The 27,702-nt window shown below is 46.8% G+C and overlaps 1 protein-coding gene across 1 annotated transcript in view; it reads left to right on the forward strand.

The window, feature by feature from the left end:
- The window catches only part of ARFGAP3 (ADP ribosylation factor GTPase activating protein 3), a 61,201-nt gene extending 38,784 nt beyond the window's left edge, over positions 1-22,417 (forward strand). The window contains exons 10-16 of the mRNA XM_066256122.1: positions 1,233-1,361; positions 1,813-1,935; positions 11,242-11,370; positions 13,080-13,203; positions 14,783-14,873; positions 19,666-19,787; positions 21,206-22,417. Coding sequence (XP_066112219.1) covers positions 1,233-1,361; positions 1,813-1,935; positions 11,242-11,370; positions 13,080-13,203; positions 14,783-14,873; positions 19,666-19,787; positions 21,206-21,223 — 736 coding nt within the window. The 3' untranslated portion in view covers positions 21,224-22,417. The remainder of the gene's footprint in view (positions 1-1,232; positions 1,362-1,812; positions 1,936-11,241; positions 11,371-13,079; positions 13,204-14,782; positions 14,874-19,665; positions 19,788-21,205) is intronic.
- The last annotated feature ends 5,285 nt before the right edge of the window (positions 22,418-27,702 follow it).

Raw genomic sequence — 27,702 nt, forward strand, 5'->3', positions numbered from 1 at the left:
CTATTTTCCCCTTTTGGTGCATAACTTGTAATAGGTATTTGATGAACATGCTCAGTTTCTGACTGGAAATGCAGAAGAATCTATTAGCAGAGGAATAATTATTTCGTTTCCAATGCTTTGAGAGGTCCAATTACATAAAGAGAACCTATGGAAAACTTCCTTGTAAATTGAAGCATCTTTTGCAATTAGTAACCGCATCTTGATTTATTTATTTGGAAATTCAAGTCCATATTTTATCTTAAACCAAGGAAAACCAATGAGACTAAACTCATATTCTGATATATAATGTGGCAGTATAATAAAATATCAGTCCAACTAAGAAATTCTGCTTTTACTATCCTATATAGAAATAATTTTGGTATACATTGTTATACATGATAAGTATTATAGGTTATCGTAATATGATAATAGGTACTACAGAGTAGGACAGTAATGTAGGTTCAGCAGCAACCAAAAAGTGGCTATAAACTCATTTAAATTTTCTTGAGCATCTATTAAAAAAAGACTTTTAGCCTGACCAGGCAGTGGTGCAGTGGATAGAGCGTGGGACTGGGACGCGGAGGACCCAACTCCAAAACCCTAAGGTTGCCTGCTTGAGTGCCGGCTCATCTGGCTTGAGTGCGGGGTCACTGGCTTTAGTGTGGGATCATAGACATGACCCATGGTTGCTAGCTTGAGCCCAAAGGTTGCTGGCTTGAAGCCCAAGGTCGCTGGCTTGAGCAAGGGGTCACTTGCTCTGCTGTAGCCCCCCCACCCCATCAAGGCACATATGAGAAAGCAATCAATGAACAACTAATGTGCTGCAATGAAGAATTGATGCTTCTCATCTTTCTCCCTTCCTGTCTGTCTGTCCCTATCTCTGACTGTCTCTGTCAAAAAAAAAAAAAAAAAAATGCCAACTTGCCCTGGTCAGATAGGTCAGTTGGTTAGAGCATCATCCCAGTATGCCAAAGTTATAGATTGATCTCTGGTCAGGGCACATACAAGAATCATCCATTGGGTGCATAAATGAGTGGAACAACAAATCAGTGTTTCTCTTTCTCTTTTTCTTCCTCTCTTTCTAAAATCAGTAAGTAAAAAAGAATTTTAAATGCCAGCTTGCCTTCATAATTGTTAATTATGGAAAGAAGCACAAAGCTAAAAGTATAAGTAACATGTTTGATTTTGCTTAGTATTTTAACTTAAGAACACAGAATTAAGTCTGAACTAAGGAGCGTTTGGTTTTCTGGCAGTGTTTCGTCCTTACGATTAGCCTATCAGGATCTTGCAATTCAACTGAAGAAAGATGAAAAGATGACTGTGAGTGGGAGAAAGCAGGTGGAGTCAGAGAGGCTCGGCATGGGATTTGGAAACTGCAGAAGGTATGTGAGGCTCCGCTTTCTGTTTCAGAACTTAAACCAGTTTGCTAATAATCCTGGATGGAATTTTCCTGTTATTTTCAACTTTAGCAGTAATTTTCTCACTATTTGTTCCTTTCTTCGATTGTTTTGCTTTACTTTAGTGTTCAGTATAGCTTGCGAACTTCTAAATTTGATTCTTAGAAAATATGAAATAGTCAGCCAGTGGGTGCCACAGGCAGAACTGAGGAGTGTGACTGTGTTTTGTGTAGTGCGTTTACAATTCTCACTAAGGCCCAATATTTTTGTATGCTTTTACAACAAAACAATAATGAAAATAGTGCTTTTTATTGCTCATGCTTTTAACCTCAGCAATCAGTTTATTTTTGTTGAGGGTACTGATTAAAATATTCTTGGGTGGACACAAGTATCTTTATAAATTAACTAATTTTTTCCGTTCTCTTATTTTCTCAAGTGGTATTTCACATTCAGCAACTTCAGATATGCAGACCATTGAACAAGAAACGCCAACCACCGGAAAAACAAGAAAAAAGTACAGCGATGACAACGATGATTCATATTTTACTTCTAGCTCAAGGTAATATGTTGAAAGTTACCCTTAAAATGTTCTTTTTCTTTTGCAAAACCGCAATTGCTATGAATTGATTAGTTTATTTGTATTAGGAGCAAATACAAATCAGTTGACATGACTGCTCTTAATAGCTCTGGCTATTAAGAGTTAAAGGTGTCGCCTGACCAGGCGGTGGCGCAGTGGATAGAGCTTGGGACTGGGATGCCGAAGACCCAGGTTTGAGACCTCGATGTCCCCAGCTTGAGCGCGGGCTCATCTGGTTTGAGCAATAAGCTCACCAACTTGGACCCAAGGTCGCTGGCTCCAGCAAGGGGTTACTCGGTCTGCTGAAGGCCCGCGGTCAAGGCACATATGAGAAAGCAATCAATGAACAACTAAGGTGTCACAATGTGCAATGAGAAACTGATGATTGACTGCTTCTCATCTTTCCATTCCTGTCTGTCTGTCCTTTTCTCTGACTCTCTCTCTGTCTCTGTAAAAAAACAAACAAAAAACAAAACAAAACAAGAGTTAAAGGTGTTCTTTGGAAAAAATAGGAAAACACTTGTAAGTGGGCAATGTCTGCTAATATTAAAATGTTTGATAATAAGGTAGAAAATTTCATCTAAAACGGGAAATTGGGCCCTGGCTGGTTGGCTCAGTGGTAGAGCGTAGGCCTGGCATGCGGAAGTCCCAGGTTCAATTCCAGGACACACAGGAAGGGCGCCCATCTGCTTCTCCACCCCTCCCCCTCTCCTTCCTCTCTGTCTCTCTCTTCCCCTCCTGCAGCCAAGGCTCCATTGGAGCAAAGATGGCCCCGGGCACTGAGGATGGCTCTGTGGCCTCTGCCTCAGGCACTAGAGTGGTTCTGGTTTCAACAGAGCAACTCCCCGGATGGGCAGAGCATCACCCCCTGGTGGGCGTACCGGGTGGATCCCAGTCGGGCGCATGCGGGAGTCTGTCTGACTGCCTCCCCGTTTCCAGCTTCAGAAAAATACAATAATAATAATAATAATAATAATAAAATAAATAAATAAAACGGAAAGTTGGAGAACTGTGCAAACTCCCAAATAAGCTGTAGTCCAGGGGTCCCCAAACTATGGCCCGCACTTCTGGAAGGGGCACCTCTTTCATTGGTGGTCAGTGAGAGGAGCATAGTTCCCATTGAAATACTGGTCAGTTTGTTGATTTAAATTTACTTGTTCTTTATTTTAAATACTGTATTTGTTCCCGTTTTGTTTTTTTACTTTAAAATAAGATATGTGCAGTGTGCATAGGGATTTGTTCATAGTTTTTTTTATAGTCCGGCTCTCCAACGGTCTGAGGGACAGTGAACTGGCCCCCTGTGTAAAAAGTTTGGGGACCCCTGCTGTAGTCTTTTTCCCAGACTTGGACCATTTCACAGCTGAGCCTTCAGCTTACTTCTTGCTTCAGAATACCAGCGCAGGAATCTCCAATTGGCAGGGCAGAGTATTAGTAAATTCTCTGTGTATGCGCATATTTACTAATAAAAACACAGTTGCACTCTGAGGGGCTCCCAGGATTAAGCCTCTTCCTGTCCCTGAGCACTCTCACCATCTGACCAGACAAGTTGCTGAGCTCAGGTGTAAAGCTGACGGTGGAGAGCAGCTGGTTCAGGTCCCAGCATCCTGCACAGGCAGGGAGAACAGGTTTGAACTTGAATCATCCCACTTGTGAGGTTCCTCCAACAACCTGACCAGCACAGGGAGATTCCTGTTCAGAAGGCATTGAGTAAACTTGGGGTATTGTTGGAGCGGGGCATTGGCTGAGAAGCTGGGGGTCAGACTATAGGCCCAGGGGCCAGGAGGCCTGAATTTGAATCCTGGCTCTGCCACCTAATGACAGTGTGACCTTGGCCGAGTTATTTAACTTCTCTGTGCTGCAGCTTCATCTGTAACTTAGCGACACAAGGAGTATCCACCTCAGAGGTGATGCGAGAGTCAGATGAGTTAATACAAATAGAGCATTTGGAATAGTGCTTGTCTATCATTAATCTTATTTTACCTGCTATTATTACTTAGAAACCCAGTTCAAGAGATGTGTGGCTCAGTCTCAGTGTTTAATTACTATTGTCATACACTTAAACTACATTGAGGGCCACCTTCAAGTGAGCAGTTTGAGGAAATCGAATGTGTGCCTGTTGTTAGTGGTGGTGATCCCAAGGTGGTTCCCGTCACTGCCATCTCGGGCTGTATGTAGACTTGTGTGGCAGTCACACAGGCTCGAAGCATTTTCATGTACGTAACACTTATATATTTCATTATTCTCCGTATAGAGTTCTTAGAGAGTACTATCCTTAAATAATTCTCCTACTGTAGCTTCAGATTAGTTTAAGTCCAGATATTTTACCCCCAAAAAGTTAGTAGTTCAGTGGTGTACCCCATGAGTATTCCAGCGACTGGATGGTTTCATGTTTGCCTGTGTAACACACCAGGTTTCAGTTACTTAGAGGGAATATCATGCCTCTTGAAAGTATTTAAATACATTTCCCACAGGGTAAAAGGAAATGTTAACTTGGTTTGGAAGCTGCATGCAGGTCGGATCATGTCAGATGTGTGCATTTAGTGAGGGAGGACTCTGGGTGATGCGGGTTCTACCTTCGCCTCACGGGCTCCTCCACACCCCTTGATCATTTCACTGCTCACCAGCAGCTCCTACAGCTGAGCCTGGGAAAGTGAAGAATGTAAGTTTCAAGTTAAATCAGTGTTACTGCTTGATGACTGAATGGGGAAGGGAGACCACCCTGAGAAACCTCTGGAGAGCATCCCCTGTTCCTCCCAGTCACTGACAGGCTCCTATGGGCTTCCCCTCCCTCACCGGCAGGTTCAGGGTCCTGCCAGCTTCTTATCCAAAAGCTTTTGGCTAAAAGCGTTAGCCTGAAAGGCCTTTGTTGCTATGACTCTATTATTTGTGGGTTGAAACTTGGGAGCAAATGGTGTTTTTATACAGACCACACTTGCTGGGTTCCTGCCAAACGTTGGCTTTGCATTGTTTACCAGAGGAACATACCTGCCTTGCCTAGTCCTTGGTTGTAACCACTGTGAGTAGGACAGGGCGCTATCAGTACTTGGCAGTGAGGTCACAGCCACATGGACTTTCAGAAAGCAAGCATATTAGTTCCATGAAGAGCTCTCATTGCTTCCAAATTATTTATTAGCACATTAGAACTTGAATATTATTAATTATGAAAGAGTGCTATTTCTATTAAAAATAAGATCAACCATACCTTTGGTTTTTGGTTGTTTTTTGTTTTTTATTGAGTTCCATTGTTTCCAGGACATAGCCAGTGTAATTATATATTGGGCACAAAGGATGAAACCAGAGCAGTTTGATCAGCCTCATAGCAGCAGCGTGGCTGCAGGGTCCCGGACAGTGGTCTGTAGCTGTAACTCAGATGTGTGGCCGTAGGGTGCTCTTCTTGAGGGTTTTTTGTTTTTTTTTTGGTTTTTTTTTTTTGCATTTTTCTGAAGCTGGAAACAGGGAGAGACAGTCAGACAGACTCCCGCATGCGCCCGACCGGGATCCACCCGGCACGCCCACCATGGGGCGATGCTCTGCCCACCAGGGGACGATGCTCTGCCCATCCTGGGCGTCGCCATGTTGCGACCAGAGCCACTCTAGCGCCTGAGGCAGAGGCCACAGAGCCATCCCCAGCGCCCGGGCCATCCCTGCTCCAATGGAGCCTTGGCTGCGGGAGGGGAAGAGAGAGACAGAGAGGAAAGCGCGGCGGAGGGGTGGAGAAGCAAATGGGCGCTTCTTCTGTGTGCCCTGGCCGGGAATCGAACCCGGGTCCTCCGCACGCTAGGCCGACGCTCTACCTTCTTGAGGGGTTTTAAGGGATGTTTTCAAGGTTGAGAAAGACAGTGGGAGGGAAAAATTAAGTCAAAAGTCTTGAGGACTAGCATCTAGAAATCATAAGATTAGAGTTAGTAGAGATTTGAAGATGTGATTTGGAGGCTGTATGTTTCTGAGTAAAGGCAAGTGGGCCATAGCCATTAGTCCGTTGCCCTGTCCTTCCAGTGAGCGCTGGAGGCCTGGCCCGGCATGGGTCTGTCCCCCAGTGAGCTGCTGCGTGCCCCCTGCATTGTGTGAGAGCACAGAAAGCCTCCTGTAGGGAGGGTAGGAAGAGACTCCCCACTCCCACCCCAGTGCATAGAACAGAACAGCTCTTGCTGATCAGGAGAATCCCAGCAGGGTGGCTTGCTCTCTTCTGTTTTTGAATAATGTAATCATTTTATTAAAATCTGACGCCCCTATGTTTCAGCACTTTGGTTTCTGTGAATGAATATTTGCTTACGATGGTATTAAATCTACAAAATCCTAAATCCCAGTACCTCAGAGTTGTGAAGAACCTGGAGGTTTCTAATGCTCCATGTCCAGTATCCCTGCCCAACCAGCCTCCTCCTCCTCCTCCTCCTCAGTACATTCAGGTTTACACATCTCCCTGGGTGTCTGAGCTCAGATCAGCCAGCCCCTTGAGGGCAGGGCCTGAGTATGTCCCCTTGTTTATATCCTCACCTCCTCACCTAACAGAGAGCCAGCCCCTCATAGGTACTTATTAAGTGGTTTTAATTCCTCATTGAATTGGTTTTAGTTCTTTCTTTTGGTACTTTCCCTTGGGCCCTTTCAAATAAGTCCCTCCAATACTTAAAGATAACTCTCCAGGCCAACATGCATCCCACATCTTTCAAATCTTCTTTCTCTGATGTGATAAGTCACTTCATTGTCTTGATCTCATCTCTGAGTAGGGATGGTTGTTGTTTCTCCAAGCAGAGCCCATGACTTGGGGCTCCTCCATGAGCAGCACAGGGAGAGCCTGGTCGGCTTCTAGCTAGATTCCAGATATGCTTTGAACACTGCAGGTGTCCTATCTGGAAAGAAGGCTAGTGGGACATTTGTTTTTTGTTTTTTTTTTCTTCTTTTTGTTTTTTGTTTTTTTTGGTGAGAAACAGGAAGGGAGATGAGAAGCATCAACTCATACTTGGGTCACTTTAGTTGTTCATTGATTGATTCTCGTATATTCCTTGACTGGAGTGCTCAGGCTGAGCCAGTGACCAAATTGCTCAAGCCAGCAACCATGGGGTCATGTCTGTGATTCTATGCTCAAGCTGACAACTGCACTCAAGGTGGTAAGCCTGCACTCAAACCAGTGACCTCGGGTCTTTAAACCTGGCTCTTCAGCGTCCAGGTCAACGCTCTATCCACTGAGTCACCACCAGTCAGGTCAACATTTGTTCTTAATGACCATCTTGCCAGAGAAGGCAGAAACTACATTTGGAAAGTCTGCTTTCTTCCTGTTATCCATATAAATTCACACTAGCTGCTTTAAACAGCAGATTTATCCCTTCCCCCTTTTTTTCTGTGAGGAAAAAGAGTATATTTGTTCTTAGCTTCTGCCACCACCCACCAACAAGTCTTAGCTCATTGGGGTCCCTGCCTCTTTGTTTTGCATTCATCTTTGATTACAGGCCCCTCTGACTGCCCAGATGGTCTTTTTTTTTTTTTATAAATAAATTTTTATTTTAATGGGGTGACATCAATAAATCAGGGTACATACATTCAAAGAAAACATTTCCAGGTTATCTTGTCATTTAGTTCTGTTGCATACACATCACCTGAAGAGAGATCGTCCTCCACCACCCTCCATCCAGTTCTCTCTGTACCCCTCCCCCTCCCCCTCTCCCTCCTTCCCTCTCCCCACCCCCCGTAACCACCACACTCCTGTCCATGCCTCTTAGTCTCGCTTTTATGTCCCACCAATGTATGGAATCCTGCAGTTCCTGTTTTTTTCTGATTCGCTTATTTCACCCCGCACAATGCTACCAAGACTCAACCATTCCGCTGTAAGTGATCCGATGTCATCATTTCTCCTACTTGAATAGTATACCATGGTGTATATGTGCCCCATCTTCTTCATCCAGTCCTCTATTTTTTTTTTTACAGTGATTAAAAGCCTTTAAGCAAACTCTTGGCCAATACAGCAAGAATCCATAAAAGAGTAGTGTCCTTAACATGTTCACCAAGTCCAAGTTGGCCAAATCCCTGAAAAATGCAACCCAACCACAGTTCAGTCTGTTAGGAGCTGTCACGGGGAGCAGGAGTCCAGGAAAGTACCCCACAGGAAAAGTCCGCATGGCACTGGAATTGTTGTCACCATTCTATACTTTGCAGCTCATGTCCAAGTCCCAATGACCGCTGCTTCTAGCTGGTAATGATTCAGGCAGACTGGAAAAAGCCATTTGCAGCATGCGTGGATATGGAGCTTCTGTTCTCCTCTGCCTGGAGAGATGAGACCAGGTTGCTTTTCCCTGGAGCTCTGTGACTGTGGCATGGTAAAGAGAACCTTGGGATACACTAAGCTGGGTGGCAAAGGTAAATTCATAATACAAGTTGGCAAAAGGAGGAAAGAGAGCTCTAAATTAGGAGTAGGTCCCAGCCTGAAATATGAGTGGGGCATTGAGGTAGGAGGGATAAAGGAAACACTATATATTAAGCAAAGCAGCAGAAAATAGGACTATCAACACCCACAACAGAGATCTTTGAAGGAAGAATAAAAAACCTGACTATTCAGGCAAAACATAGTTAAGTGGCCCTTGTACAAATGAGATCAGTTTACCTGCTTCTTGGAAGAAATACCCTAGGCTCGTCCACAGTGTCGTAGATGGGGCCGACGGCCCTGGGCACCTTCAGCCTTCAGTGGCAAACCCCAGCTTTCTGGGCAAGGTTAGGTCATAGGTGGCTGGAGCAGGGCTGGAAGAGACTGAACCCTCCCTTAGAGGAGCGAGGGGGAAGCCCACTTTCCAGTGTCCCTGTTTCCTCACAGCAGAGGTGTGTAAGCCTGGCAGGCTTTAGCTCAATGAGCTTCCTTTCCACTATTGAAGCAGGACCCAGATGGCATCCTATGAGACCCCTTTGGGGCGTTGGAGCCTTTAAGGGTGTATCCTAAAAGCTGGTAGTTCCCCTGATCTCTTTTGGGCTTTTTCCTGCCTCTAGGTATCTTAAAAGCCATTCTCAGAAGATCTCGCTGAGGGGTTTGAGGATCCCCATCCGCCTATATAAATCTTTTCCATATATCTGGAGCTATTTGGAAAAAGACAAAACAGTGTTATTAGCTGGATCTAATAAAGAAGGTAGTAGTTTGCAGGCGAAAAAGATTTGGTGTCTCCTGTTCATCAGCATTCAAAAGAAATGTAAATTTTTTTTTTTAAGTAAAAAAGCATGATATGGTAGACCCGTCGGAGTCATTGGCCTGGTGTGCAGGATTCCTGGGTTCGATTCCTGGCCAGAGCATACAGAAGAAGTGCCCATCTACCTCTCCACCCCTCCCCCTCTCCTTCCTCTTCGTCTCTCTCCTCCCGCCCGCAGCCAAGGCTCCACTGGAGCAAAGCCACCCCGGGCACTAAGGATGGCCCCATGGCCTCCGCCCTAGTCGCTAGAATGGCTCTGGTTCCAGATGGTCTTTGAATGACTCCTTATGACATCAGAGCTTGTTGCTCACTTTGTCTCCTTGTGCTTCTGTTCTTAGTCTTTGCATAAAGCCTGGGTGACACTTTGGAAACCACTGCATTCTCTTCCATCATTCTTCCTTTCCTAAGACCTAAGCCCTGGAGTCTACTACTCCCTTTTGAACTCCTGGAACTCCAGCTTTCTAAGGAGTGCATATCTGGCTGGGCCTTTCCCAGCCTAAGCTGTTGTGGATTCTGAAATGGCACAGTCACTTTTTATTAAGGCTCTAATGTGTCCACCTCTGTCCTGTTCCAGCAAACCCTGCTGCTCATGGTCAAAGATATTTCTTGCCCTGGCCAGTTGTCTCAGTGGTAGTGTCGCCCAGCGTGTGGATGTCTCGGGTTCGAGTCTCAGGGCCACACAGGAGAAATGACCATCTGCTTCTCCACCCTACCTTCTCTCTCTCTCTCTCTCTTTTCCTCTCCTGCAGCCATGGCTCTGTTGGAGCAAGTTGGCCCCAGGTACCGAGGCCGGCTTCATGGCCTCGCCTCAGGCACTAAAACAACTCAGTCACAGAGCAACGCCCCATATGGGCAGAGCATCGCCTAGTAGGAGGCTTGCCAGGTGGATCTTGGTTGGGGCGTATGTGAGAGTCTGTCTCTCTGCTTCCCCACTTCTCACTGAATAAAAAAAATTTTTTTTTCACCACATAGGACCAAAAGCTGAGCTGCTGTTGAGGTTTGGTCTCTGGGCAATGCCCAGCTCAGTGATGCTCGGCTAATGAAAGTGTAAACGGACCCAAAGGCCAGCATCTCTTCTGAGATGCTTATAGATCAAGTTCACTCAACTCCAGACTAAAGAAGCATCTGTGTTATGTTCCAACCTAACAATTCGTAGCTTTATATCTAACTCCAGACCGAGGCTAATTAGCATCATTTACAGTAAGTGGTAGTTACTGTGAGGACCGAAGCCTTTTTCTATAGCTCACATGGCAGAGATTGCCGACAAGGCTCCTCTGAGGCTCCGTACCCTCCAGGCCCAACAGCATTATTTGTGACTTACCTAACATGGCAGAGCTAGACCCAACAAAAATAAAATCTGTAGCCTATAGTGGGTACCACTTAAAGATGTCATGTGCTGTCCAGATAGGCTAGGTTATGCTGCAGTGACAAACATCCCCCCAGATTTATTTTTTGTGACAGAGACAGAGAGAGGGAGAGATAGGGACAGACGGACAGGAAGGGAGAGAGATGAGAAGCATCAGTTCTTTGTTGCAGCACCTTAGTTGTTCATTGATTGCTTTCTCATATGTGCCTTGACCGGGGGTTACAGCAGACCAAGTGACCCCTTGCTCAAGCCAGCAACCTTGAGCTCAAGCTGGTGAGCCTTGCTCGAATCAGATGAGTCCACGCTCAAGCCAGAGACCTCAGGGTTTTGAACCTGGGTCCTCTGCATCGCAGTCCGACACTCTATCCACTGCATCACCACCTGGTTAGGCCCCCCAGATCTTAACACAACTATAGTTTATTCTTGTTCATGAAAGTTAGCTAAGGGTACAGGTAATAGTCCAGATTAACTGTCCTTTGGGTAGCACCTTAACCATCCAGGTGAATAGAGGTTTCACCTGCCTGAAGCTGCAGTGCCTGAAAGACACAACTTTTTCCATTCGGCCAGGGAAGAGGGGACTGAGTCAGTGAGCTCTGTAAAGTCCTTGGAAATGACTCACCTTGTGTCTGCCCCTGTTTCCTGGTCAGATCTAATGGCTGCCCCCAAGTTCAAGGGAGCTCAAAAATGCAGTTCCCACATACCCAATGTGGTGGACATCTGTAACGTCCTCCAAAGTCACTGTTCTCATCTTTTATACAGGTATTTTGATGAGCCGATGGAGTTAAGGAGCAGTTTTTCTAGTTGGGATGACAGTTCAGATTCCTACTGGAAGAAGAAGACCATCAAAGACACGGACACGATTCTGAAAACCACAGGCTACTCAGACAGGTATAAAGAGCAAAGCGTGGGCTTGTAAATAGTGAGTCCGTGGATCTCTAGGGAAAGTCTCCAGGACCAGTAAATGATTTTGTTCTTGGTCTCTTGGTCTGTTTTCTGACCTTAGCTTCTCCAGCATGTGATATAAATGGAATTATGCAGTAACTGGCCTGTTTAGACCAGTTTATTTGACTTAGTGCCTTGAGACTCATTTGTTTCGTTGTGTTTATACCTCATTATGGTTGAGTCTTTTTATCCATTCACCCTTTGAAGAATTGTCTCCAGTTTGGGGGGGTTATGAATGAAGGACTGTTTAATTCATTGTTCAAACCAGGGAACATTGTTAGTGCAAGGTGACACTACTAGTACCAGCGGGTTTGTGCTGGGTAACTGGAGTGTCCACTCATCCTGCTCTCTCCTTGTGCAGTGGGGAGCAGTGTCGTTACTCAGTCTTCACGAACTGGCCTGTGGAACCGTAGAGTCAAATAGCAGTCCTATTTTAAATGGAAAATTCCTTCAAATGTGTGGTTTGGATGTGTATTGATTTTTTTTTTACTAGAATTCTCAGGCTTTTTAAAAGTGCACTGAAATCCTTTTACAAAATTATTGCCTTTGGCTATTTAAAAAAGTAAGATGGCATGTTATATACATTATAAATAAGAAACACCCTGCCTGACCTGTGGTGGTGCAGTGGATGGAGCGTCGACCTGGAAATGCTGAGGTCACCGGTTCGAAACCCTGGGTTTGCCTGGTCAAGGCACATATGGGAGTTGATGCTTCCAGCTCCTCCCTACCTTCTCTCTCTGTCTCTCTCTCCTCTCTCTCTCTCCCTCTCTGTCTCTCTCTCTCCCTTTCTCTCTCCTCTATAAAATGAATAAATAAAATTTTGAAAAAAAAAAAAAAAGAAACACCTTTGCCTCACCTCAAATTAATTTATCCTTTTTCTGGGATTTTTGTTTGTTTTTGGTTTTTTTGTGCTGAGAATATAAGATCTACTCTCTTAGCAAATTACAGGTATACACTACAGAATTATTAGCAGTAGTCACCATTCTGCCCATTAGATACCCAGAGCTTGTTTATCTGATACATGAAAATGTGTGCTTTTGACCAATGTCTGCCCTTTGGCTCCCTGACCCTTTCCTGCCATTCTACTTTCTGTTTCTGAGTTTGATTAAAAATTTTTTTTATTCCACTTATGAGATTATAAAGTATTTGTCTTTTTCTATCTTGCTTATTTCACTTAACATAGTATCCACCAGATTAATTCATGTTGTCACAAATGGCAAGGTCTCCTTTCTTATGGCAACATAATATCCCAGTGGGGTGTGTGTGTGTGTGTGTGTGTGCGCCACATTTTCTTTACCCATTCACGTAGCTGGGGAAACCAGGCACTCAATCACTACCCTCACACTTTCCCCTGTGGGAAAAGTGAAGAAACTGTGGGCCAAGCAGGTCTCAGCCCCGAGCTGTGCCACCCCAGAGGAGGGATGAGGGGGGCAAAGTGCAACTGTTCCTCTTCTCTTCTTTAGGTGCGCCTAGTCTTGGGCTTTTTTGCCCCATTGGTGTCCTGGAACTGCTCTGCTGGACTCCTAGACTCCCACAAAGGCATCTTATCTGTGAATGATTGTCAAAACCAGTGTTCCATAGGAGGAGGATGGTAGAAAGCTGCTATTCTGCCATCTTGCTGATGTCACTCTTGTTTGGGCTGTTTCTAATTGTAGACCTACTACTCGCCGCAAGCCAGACTATGAGCCGGCTGAAAATACAGATGAGGCCCAGAAGAAGTTTGGCAATGTCAAGGCCATTTCATCAGACATGTACTTCGGAAGACAAGCTCAAGCTGATGTAGGTGTGCTGAGGGTGTCTGTATGGGCCCCATTGAGGGGCCTGGGAGCTGTGGGAGCAGGTGCTGGATGTGAGGGAAGCAGACTCAGTAGAAGGGGCCCCAGCCCCAGAGGGCTGTAGCCAGGACTCAAACCCGTGTCCTTCTGACGAGTCACCACACCTTGCTGCCCCAGCGATGGGAGGGATTGGAAGGCAGCACTGTCCCTCATAGCTCTCTTACTCCAACCTCAGTGTTTTGAATAGCCATCCTTTCAATATCTTTTGAATAAACTTGAAGCAATTTTGATACCAGCTGTAATTTACTTAATAATTTTTAACCATAGTTAAATGAAATACATAGGTGTGTTTTCAGATGGTAGCTACACTGTTCACAAAACTTAGGGGATGATTCAAAATGAATATGAAGTGTTGAAATATCCCCTAATATATAATTATTTTAGGTTGTTGCACCTTTTCTGAGCAATGTTAGTGAGCTAGTCTTAGTGGAATCTTGCTGAGCACCAAAACTCACATGGAAATGGAGAGGCTTAGGCTTCTGTCTAATCCCGAAGCACTCCTGTGCTTATGCAAAGCTCTTGGAAACAAGTGGACACTAGGCTTCTTGGACTACCCAGAGAATTCTTTCTTAAATGACGTGAATTTGATTTTGTGGCAGTAGAGCTTTCACCGCATCTTGAGAACATTTGAAGTACCATTAGGCTTTCCCCCAACCCCTAAAATCTGCCTTGCTTTGATTTATTTATTTATATTTATTTTAGAGAGAGAGAGAGAGAGAGACAGGAAGGGAGAGTTGGAGGGAGAAGAGAGATGAGAAGTATCAACTCATAGTTGCTTCATTTGTTCATTGATTGCTTTCTCACATGCACCTTGACGGGGTGGGGGGGTTGGGGGGTTCTAACTGAGCCAGTGACCCTTGCTCAAGCCAGCGACCTTGGGCCTTAAAGTTGACAACATTCAAGTTCAGTTACAAAATGATATCATGGGTGTTGGAAGAGAGCTTCACGGTTCAGCCCTTCCTGGGGTGGGTGAGAGCAGCCCTGCGATGGACAGGTCACTCTCTCCCCTCTGGCTTCCCCGTGCACTGACTGCTGGCCATGGTGCTGTTTGTCCATCTATCTGCTTGTGACCTGCCGAACGTAAGTATCATGTCACCTGCCCTACCGTGGTAGTGGCGTTCTGCTGCTGTTGGCGAGAGAGAGAGCCTCAGCGACAGAGGCAGATTTAACAGCAGGCGCACCAGGCACACGCCCTGGGCCCCGACTTCTGAAGGGCCTCGCAAAACCCCAACTTTACACTTTTTTCTAATGACACCAAGTTTGCTTTCATATGTGCAATTTTAACATTAACAGTACATAATATTTTTTATTTATTTAAAAATATGGTTAACGTGTATTTTTATTTTTCCTGTCTCTTTTTTTTTTTAAGGGGCCCAATATTTTCTTCTATGTCCGGGGCCTCAACTGACCTTAATCCGCCTCTACTCGGGGACACATTGAAATGACAACTCAACAATGATTCTTTTTGTAAAATATCCTCATGGTGTTCGGAGCCTAATGCTTCCTTTTCCTGTCTTGTCTAGTATGAAACCCGGGCTCGGCTGGAGAGGCTTTCCGGAAGTTCCTCCATTAGCTCAGCGGACCTGTTTGAGGAGCAGAGGAAGCAGCCGGCAGGTGAGGGGAGGGCGGGCAGCCCCAGAGTCGGTGTCCATTGTGTCCTGGCATGAGGACATGTTCTCTCGATAGGACTTGTTGTTTTACAAGACTATTAGCAGCCGTTATTGGATGCTCCTATCTCCCCTTTGAGTCAGGTAAAGAGGAAGTTATCACTCCAGGCTTCGCATGTGATGAGACCAAGGCGTGTAATTTAAGCAGCATCCCCCAACTTACCTGGCAAGTCACCTTCCTGAAACACTGTCGCAGATGAGTGTCCCCAGCACAGTGTGAACGTGGTGTCTGATCCCATGTATCACAGCCCTAAGCTCCTGTGTGATGCTGGCCGCTCTCTAACTGTCAGACCTGGAACAGTTTTTGTCACTTTTAGCCTCAGTCTCCTCTCTAAAGTGGGTAGATAATACCCACCTCACAAAGTTGTGCTGAGGCTTAAATGAGGGACTGTCCATAAAGTGCCCCTTGGGGTCAGGCACATGGCAGACCCTCCCGGGCCCCAGGGGCAGTGGAGCAGATGGAACAGGTGACTCCACCAGCCTCAGTCTTCCAGGGAAGACAGCGCAGGCAGGCAGGCAGAGAGGAATTTTCTGTCTCCCGATCCCTCATCAGGGTCCAGACTCCTGTGGGGAGATGTCCAGAAGTGCCAGGGACTAGGTCTGAGGGCGGGCCTGCCCTGGATGCCCAGGACTGTGTCACCCTCCACTCTGCCTCTCTTTCCCGAGCCATAGGAAAGCCATGTTTGAGTCCCACAAGGGCTCAGCCAGGCCACAAGGTTAGGGGAAGTGTCGTTGTGTCCCTCTAGTGTCACACTAACATTTAAAGGAGCAGTGTCTTCTGAGGTTATATCAGGAACCTGCTCATCAGCCGGAGAGCCCAAGCGGAGTATCTCCAGAGCTGGTTTGCAACCCTGGAGGAGCTGGGCATGTGTATGCAGTGACCAACACGGGTGGCCACTTAGTCTGCAGCCATACAGAACAACCATTTTTTTTTTAAATTAATTTATTTTTTACAGGGACAGAGAGAGGGACAGATAGGAACGGAGAGAGATGAGAAGCATCAATCATCAGTCTTTCGCTGGGACACCCTTGTTGCTCATTGATTGCCTTCTCATATGTGCCCCGACCGTGGGCCTTCAGCAGACCGAGCACCCCCCTGCCCGAGCCAGTGACCTTGGGTCCAAGCTGGTGAGCTTTTTTTTTTTTTTTTTTTCATTTTTCTGAAGCTGGAAACAGGGAGAGACAGTCAGACAGACTCCCGCATGCGCCCGACCGGGATCCACCCGGCACGCCCACCAGGGGCGACGCTCTGCCCACCAGGGGGCGATGCTCTGCCCATCCTGGGCGTCGCCATGTTGCGACCAGAGCCACTCTAGCGCCTGAGGCAGAGGCCACAGAGCCATACCCAGTGCCCGGGCCATCTTTGCTCCAATGGAGCCTCGGCTGCGGGAGGGGAGGAGAGAGACAGAGAGGAAAGCGCGGCGGAGGGGTGGAGAAGCAAATGGGCACTTCTCCTGTGTGCCCTGGCCGGAATCGAACCCGGGTCCTCCGCACGCTAGGCCGACGCTCTACCGCTGAGCCAACCGGCCAGGGCTGGTGAGCTTTTTTTGCTCAAGCCAGGTGAGCCCACGCTCAAGCTGGCAACCTTGGGGTCTCGAACCTGGGTCCTTCCGCATCCCAGTCCGACGCTCTATCCACTGTGCCACAGCCTGGCCAGGCCAGAACAATCATTTTTTGAGTCCAGAGAAAAACTACTTCAACAGAACTTAGAGGACAGACCTGGGTGCCCAGGGCCTTCTGTATCGGGGTTCGGGGGTGTCAGAAAGCCCTGGGGGTGTGGTAGGCACTGCCAGGCAGCTGTGCTGCAGAGAGAAGGCATGTTCCAGCCTGGCAGTGCCTGGGTTGCTGAGCTGACCACAGAGACAGGTGGGGACAGGGGCCTCGGCCACTGCAGGGTAGCCTCCGGGCTGGGAGCACCCTTGTGCTTCGCCCCCAGCTCCATCAGGATGGGCTGTTGCTCTGGGTCAGGCCATGTTCTGACTGGGTGCTCGCTGCCCTGCGAGGGCTGTGGTTGGGTGTGGCTCGTGGGCTGTGTTCTCATTGCCAGCTGTCAGTATCCTGGCCTCTTATCAAGGCAGCTTCCTTTGTGACCAGTGCTGGCAGAGGGTGCTCGCCCTGCGGAGGGCTCCCAGCAGTCCCACTTCCGCCCCCTGTGGGTTGGTGCTGGGTCACCTCAGAGGAGCTCTGGAACAGGTGTAGATCAGTCCAAGAAACAATGTGTTGAAAATCACCTCTGGCAGTGTTTGCTTTTGTAATTAAAGTTGCTGGGAGTTTCACTCTGAAATATTATTGCTTGCTAAAAAACTTTTTGGAGATCAAATGAGAGCAGGCTTTTCAACTGTGGAAGGAAAACTGTGTCCAGCCTATGTTTACCTTTCTATCCCTTTCAGAGAACAAAGATCCATTAATTGTTTTGGCCCTTTGTGAGTCCCAGACAAACTGGTTTGTGGGGACCTGCAGTCATAGTAAGGGAGCACCTTAGCATGCGAGGCCGTCCGGAAACCTTACCCTGACCCTGGCTGGCCAGTTCGTGTTAAATGTCCTCAGCAGCAGGCCTACTGTTAGCAGAGCAGAGAGTGGGGAAGAGGCGGGACCATAGTCCATAGATGAAGGAACCTCTTCCTGAGGAAGCAGTTTGCACTGTCTATCATTTCCTAGAGCCCATTGTGTCACCTGAGCCCACTTGGGCTGCCTTTGACCACTGATGCACCCCTTCCAGCCTGCCGCCCTGGGCACTCTCAGAGAAAACACAGCACCCCTGGGCCTGAGGAGGGGTGAGACTTTGTCAGACACAGGAGATCTGCAGTTGGTTTTGTCAAGTTTGGAGCCCAGGGCAGCAGATCTGCAAGGTAGGAGGAAACTTCCTTGCTGGGGACCTGTCATCTGCTCCAGGAGTTGCTGAGTTACTTACACGCCCCGGAGTTTAGATCATTAGTGAGGATTAAGTAAGTAATGAAACACAGTAACTCAGGTCTGAGTTTGTCTCTCTGATGCGCAGTCTGGGGAGGCAGTTTGGGGCTGATGCATTGTGTTCCTTGCATCAGGGACCCAGGCCCCCTTCATCTTGTTGTCCATGATCTCCATTTTCTACTTCACCTCATGCCCAATATGGCTGTGCCAGCTCTAGCCATCACATCTGCATTCCAGCTAGCAGGAAGGAAGAAGAGGGAAGGCAAAGGATATGCCCTGCCCTGTAAGGCACTTTTGTCTACATCCTACTGACCAAAACTCTTATCAATTGAACATACTTTGCGGCAAGGGTTAGAACTCAGGAGTTCTGGACAGAAAAGGGGAGGAGAGGATTAGATGGGGGACTCTCAGCCATCTCAGGGTGCCTGGAGACCGAATGTAGCCAGTTGCTGTTTCACAGCTGCGCTGCCCAGGCCCAGGGAAGGTACTGAGGAGGGCCAGACATCGGAAGGGCTCTGGTCCTGCTTCAGTTGTGTTCTCCTCTTTAAGCATTTCTCGACTTAGAAACTCCTAAGTGGAGGTGCTTCCCTGAGGAATGGAGGTGTCCCCACTGACCTCTGGTCCACACCTATGCGGCCACTTGGGACCTCTCCACAGAGGCGAAGCTGTCCCACGGCCCCTTTTCATAGCCTCCCCGTGTGGTGGGCGTGGGGACAGTGCTGTGGGTGTACACACCATCTCTCCTGAGTGTGTCTGTTCTATTTTATTCTTGGAAAGGGACCTGGCTTCTGTCGCTTAAGTGGCAGGTGGGTGTAGATGGGTCATTATGGAGCCAAAGGGGCAGCTGGGTTGGCTCCCAGAGGACCTGCAGGGTTTGTTCTCACAGTCCCAGAGCCCCGCCAGCATCCTACTACAATTGTGTGACAGAAGTTCACCCCAGAGTCCCAGTTGTCAACTGTTGTTCAAACACTGATGAACTTCACCTCTTTGGGTGACAGTATGCTAGTGTTTACATTGAGGCAGCCAGAACTTAGTGACAGAACCCCACTGTCATTGGCCTCGGTGGGGAAGGTGAGGGATTGGCCTCTGTACCTGGGAGGCCTGGCAGTGAGTTTGACTGCAGCTCAGGTGCAGAGAGCAGCGCAGGACAGACCCACCTATTTGGCTCACCTCCCTGGGGAGCCTCACTCTCTTGCGCAGACGTTTTCCCCCTGTCCTTGAGCAGCAAGTGGCGGGGGACAGCCATAGTCACGGCTGTGGTGGGGCCAAGGCACCCCAGAGCAAGCAGTGGTTCCTCTCACTCGAGTATACATCATCCAGGGAAGGCTCTGGTTGGCCAGGCCCAGGTCACGTGCCCAAACCTTTGGGGAGGGAGAAGGGGCGAGGCCACCGGCCACCCAGAGGAAGGGAGGAGGGCTTTCCCGGAAGAGGGGAAGGGTGCTGAGCTCACATAAACCACAAATGTCCACCTGCCCATAACTGAGGACCCACCTGTCGGGCCTTGTGTGAGCACCCAGAGTTTAAAGAACCGTTCCAGCGGCACACAGCTTGGAAGTGGCAGCACCAGTGTTGAGCCTGCGGTGGCCTTCAGACCCAGTGCCACAGCCTCCCTCATGTGGGGTCTTGCAGCTCGTGTTATATGCAAAACGGGACTGGTGCCAAAACCCAAGTCCTGACCCCGCTGCAGGGTCCTTTCCACTGATGGGGTCTGCTGCTTATGGGAGCAGGGGTGGGCAGGGAGCCACCAGCTCTAAAGTCATCAAGTGCCCTGGCACTGGTCATGCAGCTGTGGTGGCAGAGTGACAAGCCAGCGTCTGCTCTGTGCGCAGGAAACTACAACCTGACGAGCGTGCTGCCCACCGCCCCCGACATGGCCCAGCTGAAGCAGGGAGTGAGGTCCGTGGCTGGGAAGCTCTCTGTCTTTGCTAACGGGGTCATGACTTCCATCCAGGTCAGTCCAACTGCAATGACGTTCTCTAGTATGATAGTGGGTTCGTAGTCTTGAAAATGAGATTTGGATCACTCTTAAATTGCTAGAAAATTAGATTTGATGTTATTGATTTATATGTTTGTTACAATGTAACCCAGAACATCATAAAAACTAAAAATTATAATTTTATATTTATTAGAATGTTTTAATTTATGATTGTAGGGAAATTGTTACAGAAACTATCATGATTGTTATGTACTTTTTCCCAATATTGAAACAGAAATGTTAAGAAGAAAATTAAAGTAACTCATAATCCTACCACACAGGGGAACATCTGTTAGTATTTTGGTATATTTTATCTTAGTTTTAGATTTCTCTGCATTCTTTTTATCTTTAAAAAGATATTGACGCATTGGATAGAGCATCAGACTGGGATGAGGAAGACCCAGGTTTGAGACCCCGAGGTCACCAGCTTGACCATGGGCTCATCTGGTTTGAGCAAAAGCTCACCAGCTTGAGCCCAAGGTCGCTGGCTCGAGCAAGGGGTTACTCGGTCTGCTGAAGGCCCGCGGTCAAGGCACATATGAGAAAGCAATCAGTGAACAACTAAGGTGTCACACCAAAAAACTAATGATTGATGCTTCTCATCCCTCTTCGTTCCTATCTGTTCCTATCTATCCCTCTCTCTGACTCTCTCTGTCTCTCTCTGTCTCTGTAAAAAGAAAAAAAGAAAAAGGCTCACCAGCTTGGACCAAAGGTCGCTGGCTCGAGCAAGGGGTTACTCGGTCTGCTGAAGGCCCGCGGTCAAGGCACATATGAGAAAGCAACCAATGAACAACTAAGGAACCGCAACGAAGAATTGATGTTTCTCATCTCTCTTTCTTCCTGTCTGTCTGTCCCTCTCTCTGACTCTCTCTGTCTCTCCCACACACACAAAAAAAGATATTGATAAAGATTTTTATTAATTTTAGTAAGAGACAGGAAGATTGATCTGTTCCTGTAGGTGCCCTGACTGGGGATCAAACTGGCAACCTCTGTGCTTCAGGATAATGTTCCAACCAACTGAGCTATCCGGCAGGGCCCCATTTTATAGTTTACCCTCTTTTAATACCCCCATTCTATAGGTAAAGAAACAGAGGCACAGAGAGGTTAAGTTGCTTCACTCAGCCAAACCAGAATTTTAGGGTTCAGGCTTCAAATGGGTTCTTCTGTCCTCCCATCATATTTGCCTCCCAGAGGGTTGGCCTGCACTGCCCACCTCTCAGACACTGTGCCCCCCCCCCCCAGTCCTTCCCACAGCCAGGGGCCACGCGGTCCTCCGCTTGCTGTCCTTCCTCCGGGGTGTGTTCGCAGCAGGTGACAGACGGGGTGCAGTGTCGGTGTGGTGGGCACGGGGAACCGATGCTGCATGTGACTCTCACTCAGGTTCTCTCCCTTAGGATCGCTATGGTTCTTAATACTGATGTCATGCATTGTTTGGAGAAATTCCTCTTTAATGAACCAGCAACCACTTCGTGGACTGCAGTGAAGACCGGCCAGTTTTGCATATTGTTCTGCTACCTTTTCGTGTGGTATAGATACATTGCTGAATCTAACAACTCTTTTGATGTAGTAGCTTTATTGTCCTATTTTGCATTCCTTTCTGCACATGCATGTCCCTGCTTTATTTTCATGGAATCTTTAGTTCCAACAACTGCGGGCCAGAGACATGGGGCCCTCCCTCCTCTCCAAGGATAGAGAGACTTTGTGTGTGTGTGTGTGTGTGGGGGTGTCTCAGCACATAGACTTACAGGCTAGGGGCCACCAGAATCAGCTGATGCCAGATGGGCCTAGAAAAACAAAATTCACAACACAGGTTTCATTAAAAATGGAGCAAAGACTAAAATCAAAAGGCCAAAAATGACTGGTGTCTGATTGGACAGATCGCTTCATTTCTGTTTCCACATGTTAAGGTGATTTCAAAATAATGTTTAAAGTCGTCTGTCCCTTTGTAAATGGTTTCTTTTGTATGATCTGTAAATTCAAAAATAATCTTCAGTGAGTGCTTTTAACAAATCTAAGCTTCTGCCAGAGGCAGATTTAATGGTGGGCCCACCAGGCGCGCACCCTGGGCCCTGACTTCTGAAGGTCCCCGCAAAACCCCAACTTTCCACTTTTTTCTAATGTAAGGAGCCCAATATTTTCTCCTGCGCCTGGGGCCTCAACCAACTGTAATCTGCCTCTGGCTTCTGCATTGTCAAGGGAACCAAACTTTGACAAGGTGTGACTGTTTGAATTGATGAGAAACATAAGGTGGGAATTGCCTAAGTGCTTTTATAAATCAATATAGTGTACAGAATTAAACATTGAGTCAGGTAAGGAGATATGCCCATGGAAAACACTTCAGTATATGGGAAAAAAGTCGTAACTGGGTGGTTTTGTTAATATTTTTTATCTTAATCTTCATTTTCAAAAAATTTCAGAATGTGTATAAATTAATAAAGAAAAATAATTTGGCTGTGTTTTAGACAGCATTAAGAATATATTGTTTAGAACAGTAAACTGTATTTGAAATTTGATGAACCAGAAATGTGGTTTCAACTGAATATTTTGTGACTCTTTCTTAAAAGCTCCAATTTGTAGACTTCTAAATAAATAGTTGCTGTAGACTACATCGCCGACTTTTCTTTACAAAAGCTTGAGATGAATCATCAGTGAAGGCTCATGGTATAACACTGATGTACATTCGAATGAGGATATCATTTCTGATGAATCTGTTTGTTTTTTAATGTTTTTAATGTATGTTTGGGGCCCTATGTGCTATGGTCATTACCTGAGATAGCACGGTGGTGGGTGGGGATGTCCCTGCTGATAGTGTGGGTGTGCCAAGTGCATCTCTCAAGCCTAAAGGGCCGTCATGACAAGATAGCCCAGACTGGGGGCCTGAACAACAGAGTGCATTATCCCACAGTTCTGGAGACCGGAGGTCCAAGGTCGAGGTGCTGTCGGGATGGTTACTGGAGAGGCCTGTCCCAGGCCAGGGGAAGGCCACCTTCTCTGCTGTGTCTCATGTTGCTTGTCCTGGCAGAGAGCCAGAGATTGCCAGTGTCTCTTAAGAAGTCAGTTCTATGGGACCTATGCCTCACCATTATGATGTTTAACTTTACTTCCTAAAGGCCCCATCTCCAAATACAGTCCCATTGAGAGTTAGGGCTTCTACATGGGAATTTTTAGGGGGACAGAGTTTAGTCCATAGCAGTGTCCATGAGGAATTCTCACACTGGGTTGCCTGCTCCAGGCTGGCGTCTGGGCTCAGTGCATCTCCCAGAAATTTGCTCCTCACAGGTTATATTCTCATTTATTGGGGGGGGGGGGGAGTCAGACTGCTGAAGGTCACTTCCTCTGACCCTGAATGTGCCCTTTTTCCCCCCATCATTACACTTGCTCACAGGGAAGGGCCTCGGCAGAGAGGACACTGATCTCAGGCTTACTGTGAAGGGTGAGTTCGTCAGCCGCAGGGCCGGTGCTGGCAGGAGCCCCAGCGTGCGTGTGCATGGATCTGTGCGTGCCTGTGTGTGAGTGTGACTTTAGTTGTGTTTCCAGCCCATTTATCCTTGGGCCTTGGTGTTTTGTTTTATAATCAGTTAGCATGAGTGCTCATAGAGTAAAGAACATGGTGATTTGAAATCCAAGGGCCAGATGATATTTCTGGGGAGCTGGGGAAACAGGAGGGAGCAGGGAAGAGGAAGGGTGTGCTTTACGTAGCCCTTGGCCAGAACAAATTCACTTTGAAAATTCAGTATTTTTTGATCACCTTGGAGAGCTGTTAGGAATATAAGCAAATAGATATAGAGATGTAGGTGCTGCTTTGAAGAGGGGGTGTGTCCAGTGAGTTTCAACCCAACAGCAGAGATCAGAGCATCCCCACATGGGGAGATGTAAAGCCAGTGGCCAGGGCCAGGGCCACTATCACAGCCGCCCGGCCCATGCAGGTTCGCATTGGATTCGGACAGTCGGTAAAGAAACAACAGAGCCACAAACTGGTGGGCCATAGTCTTTAATTCTAGCTTGCACCCGGCGGGCAAGTAAAAACACACACTGGGCTCCAAAACCCACTCACATTCAGTGCTCACAAAGCCACTGACTTATCCGAGTTTCCTAGAATCAAAGGTTTCTAGCTCACCAGCCTTATTCTCCTCAGTTCCCCATCTCCTTCCTTCTCCAGCGTCAAACTGCACAAACTGGCCTCTCACTCAATACTTTGCCATCTTGGCTGCTTCTCCTGGCCACATGGCCTCTTTCTGCTCTCTGCTCTGCTCCCTCTGCTCTCTCATGCTGATCATCCCAGGAACCAAGAGAGCAAGCTCTCGTTCTGCCCCCACTTTATATTGTAGCTTCACAACCTCTAATCCAATATACAAAATAGGGAAGTCTCTAATACAAAGTCACTTCTCTGAGGCATGATTGGATTGTACCACAAAGTGAGCATAATACATTTTATCTGCCCAACAGGAGAGAAGCCGCTTGTGGGCCTGTGGTGAACTGGGCCTGAGCCAGCGAGCTCCCTCCCACACCTGAAGGTGTTGTAAAGTACCATACCCCAAATGTTGTAAAGTACCGTACCTCACTTCCATAGGTTTACTTAGAGACACCAAGTCCAGGTGAATTTTGAAGGAGTTTTATTAAATGAGGAGATTTATTAATATGCCGGCCACATATGACTGACTAACACGGGGCATATCTGACCCAAATCATGCAGCCCCAAAATGTATCTCAGAGGCTGGTCATATACCCTTTGACCACATACAGGTTGGGAGGCATGAAAGCATGACACAATCATTAACAAGCTTATAACATTTGTCTAGGGCAGTGGTAGTCAACTTGGTCCCTACCGCCCACTAGTGGGCGTCCCAGCTTTCATGGTGGGCGGTAGCAAAGCAACCAAAGTATAAATAAAAATATAGATTTAACTATAGTAGGTTGTTTTATAAAGATTTATTCTGCCAAACTTAACAAAAATCTGACATGAAATACTTGGTAAGTAATTATTATTATATGCTTTAACTTGCTGTAACTCTGCTTTATAAATTTTATAAAGTAAAGTTACTTCCCTACTTTATAAATCACCATTACTGTGGAACTGGGGTGGGGGGGCGGTTAGAAAATTTTACTACTAACAGAGATACAAAAGTGGGCAGTAGGTATAAAAAGGTTGACTACCCCTGGTCTAGAGGATTTAAAAAACGTTAAAACTTTAAAGGTAACACAATGGTGATGTCATTTTACATATCAAAATACATTCATAAACCTCCTAGTGTCTATCTCCCCTCCTTTGCCTAGAGGTACACGTTAATCTCAGGATTCCAGAAAGGGAGTGAGAGCTAAAATCAGTGTTGGGTGGTATGTAAATGACCCAGTTGTCCTTGTAAGTCAGGAGACTTTCATATCCTTCTCCCTCCATTTTCCAAAGAAAGGACAGGACAGAAAGCCTGACTTTTCCTCTTTAAAATGGCGTTGCCAATACTAAGTTTTACAGTTCTCTGGCACCTTACCACATTCCCCACTGGTTTTATATCCTGAGTCAAATCCTTGACTCATTTTAATGAGGTGCACGAGGCAATCCTTAATTTTTATAAATTTTCTTAATTATTCAGAAATAACTGACTTTTATAACAATTTACTTTCTTCCTTTCTCTTTCAAAAAGTATTGCTGTACCTTATACCTTTTATTACTATACAATTTCTTTTAGTCAGAACTCTTAAAAAAAACTTAACCTTGCCTGACCAGGTGGTGGCGCAGTGGATAGAGCGTCGGACTGGGATGCGGAAGGACCCAGGTTCGAGATCCCGAGGTCGCCAGCTTGAGCGTGGGCTCATCTGGCTTGAGCAAAAAGCTCACCAGCTTGGACCCAAGGTTGCTGGCTCCAGCGAGGGGTTACTCAGTCTGCTGAAGACCCGCGGTCAAGGCACATATGAGAAAGCAATCAATGAACAACTAAGAAGTCGCAACGCGCAACGAAAAACTAATGATTGATGCTTCTCATCTCTCTCCATTCCTGTCTGTCTGTCCCTGTCTATCTCTGCCTCTGTAAAAAACAAACAAAAAAAAAAACACTTAACCTTTAGTGGCAACCAAGTTGGATTTTCTTTTATCCCAGTTTCCCTTCTTCCCCAAAGTCTAATTAAAAGAGGTCCTCAGTGAGTTTCTTCAGGCATTAACTGTGCGTAGACCAACCAGCTTCCAGTTTGTGGCTGGAACAGGGCATGCCGTCCTTTTTAGGGTTAATTTACAAGGGTTGATGGGGTCAGTCTTTGCTGTCCACAAGGGTGTTTCTGCTGGGACTGCAGGTTTCAACCAGCTATGGTGGACCCAGGCAGACATGCCTTCTACCTTGGCAGCAGTGGGAGTGCTCAGGATCACGGTGTGTGGACCTGTCCATGTGGGAGTCAGTCCTTGGGTGATGTACTTCTTTACCCAGACTGAGTCCCCAGGCTGAAAAGGACATACTGGATCTCCTGGCAGTGCTGGAAGCGCCTCTCAGTCTTTTGAACAACCTGCTGAATAATTTTCAGACCCTGCAAGTACTTAAAGGCAGGAGTGGTTACTTAATTTAGTTTTTTTTTTTTTTTTTTTTTTTTTTTTTTTTTTTTTTTTTACAGAGACAGAGAGAGTCAGAGAGGGATAGATATGGACAGACAGACAGGAACGGAGAGAGATGAGAAGCATCAATCATCAGTTCTTCATTGCGTGTTGCAACACCTTAGTTTTCATTGATTGCTTTCTCATATGTGCCTTGACCGCGGGCCTTCAGCAGACCGAGTAGCCCCTTGTTGGAGCCAGCGACCCTGGGTCCAAGCTGGTGGGCTTTCACTCAAACCAGATGAGCCTGCGCTCAATCTGGCGACCTTGGGGTCTCGAACCTGGGTCCTCCGCATCCCAGTCCGATGCTCCCTCCACTGTGCCACCGCCTGGTCAGGCACTTAATTTAGTTTTTATCTCTTCTCTGAGTTTTGGTAGTAAGGGAGGGGGTCTTCCAAACATTATTTCGAAAGACATAAATCCTTCTCTATAGGGGGTACACCTTGCCCTAAGGAGGGCCAGTGGGAGTAAAGTTGGCCAGCTTTCACTGGTTTCAAAAACAAATTTAGAGTTTCTTTTAAGGTCCGATTCATAAGCTTTACCTGCCCTGAACTTTGGGCCCTGTAGGCACAATGTAATTTCCACTTAATATTTAAGATTATTTTTAAAATTTTATTTATTTATTTATTCATTTTTAGAGAGGAGAGACAGAGAGAGAGAAGGGGGGAGGAGCTGGAAGCATCAACTCCCATATGTGCCTTGGCCAGGCAAGCCCAGGGTTTCGAACCGGCGACCTCAGCATTTCCAGGTCGACGCTTTATCCACTGCACCACCACAGGTCAGGCTTAATATTAAGATTTTGAAGTAATTTCCTAAGTACTGTCCTGGTCCAGCCGCGACAAGTCTGTTACGGGGTCCTCGAATGGGAAAAGGTATGGAATTAAATAAATGATAGAGAATTAAAGATATATACATAAAGATGGGTTCGGGAGGACCGCACGGCGAACAGTCTCTACTGCTCCTTAGCCGATGCAATGGCGGCCCCCAGAAGCACATCCATCTTTATTCAGGGAAAAAATGTAGTCCATTAGCAATTCAATTGTTTCCAAAACAACTCAAAGACAACCCCCACCATACCATTTAGATCTAACTTTACACTAATAAGAAACTAGCTTCCAGCCTCTTCCAGAGAACATGGGTGGGATAAGCAGGTATAGCTCTTTGTTAACTGGGCAGGTGAGATGGGTGGTTAGGCCCAGCACCTGTCCCCTGGATATAAAAACACCCTGTTTATATTTCGGTCCCCAACAAAGTACTGCGGTAGAAGTTTCTGACCTAGTAGGAAAGCTTTTCTACCCACCCGGAGAAAGTGTCTAC

Source organism: Saccopteryx bilineata, chromosome 1, assembly GCF_036850765.1.
Source record: "Saccopteryx bilineata isolate mSacBil1 chromosome 1, mSacBil1_pri_phased_curated, whole genome shotgun sequence".
Taxonomy (NCBI): Eukaryota; Metazoa; Chordata; class Mammalia; order Chiroptera; family Emballonuridae; genus Saccopteryx; species Saccopteryx bilineata.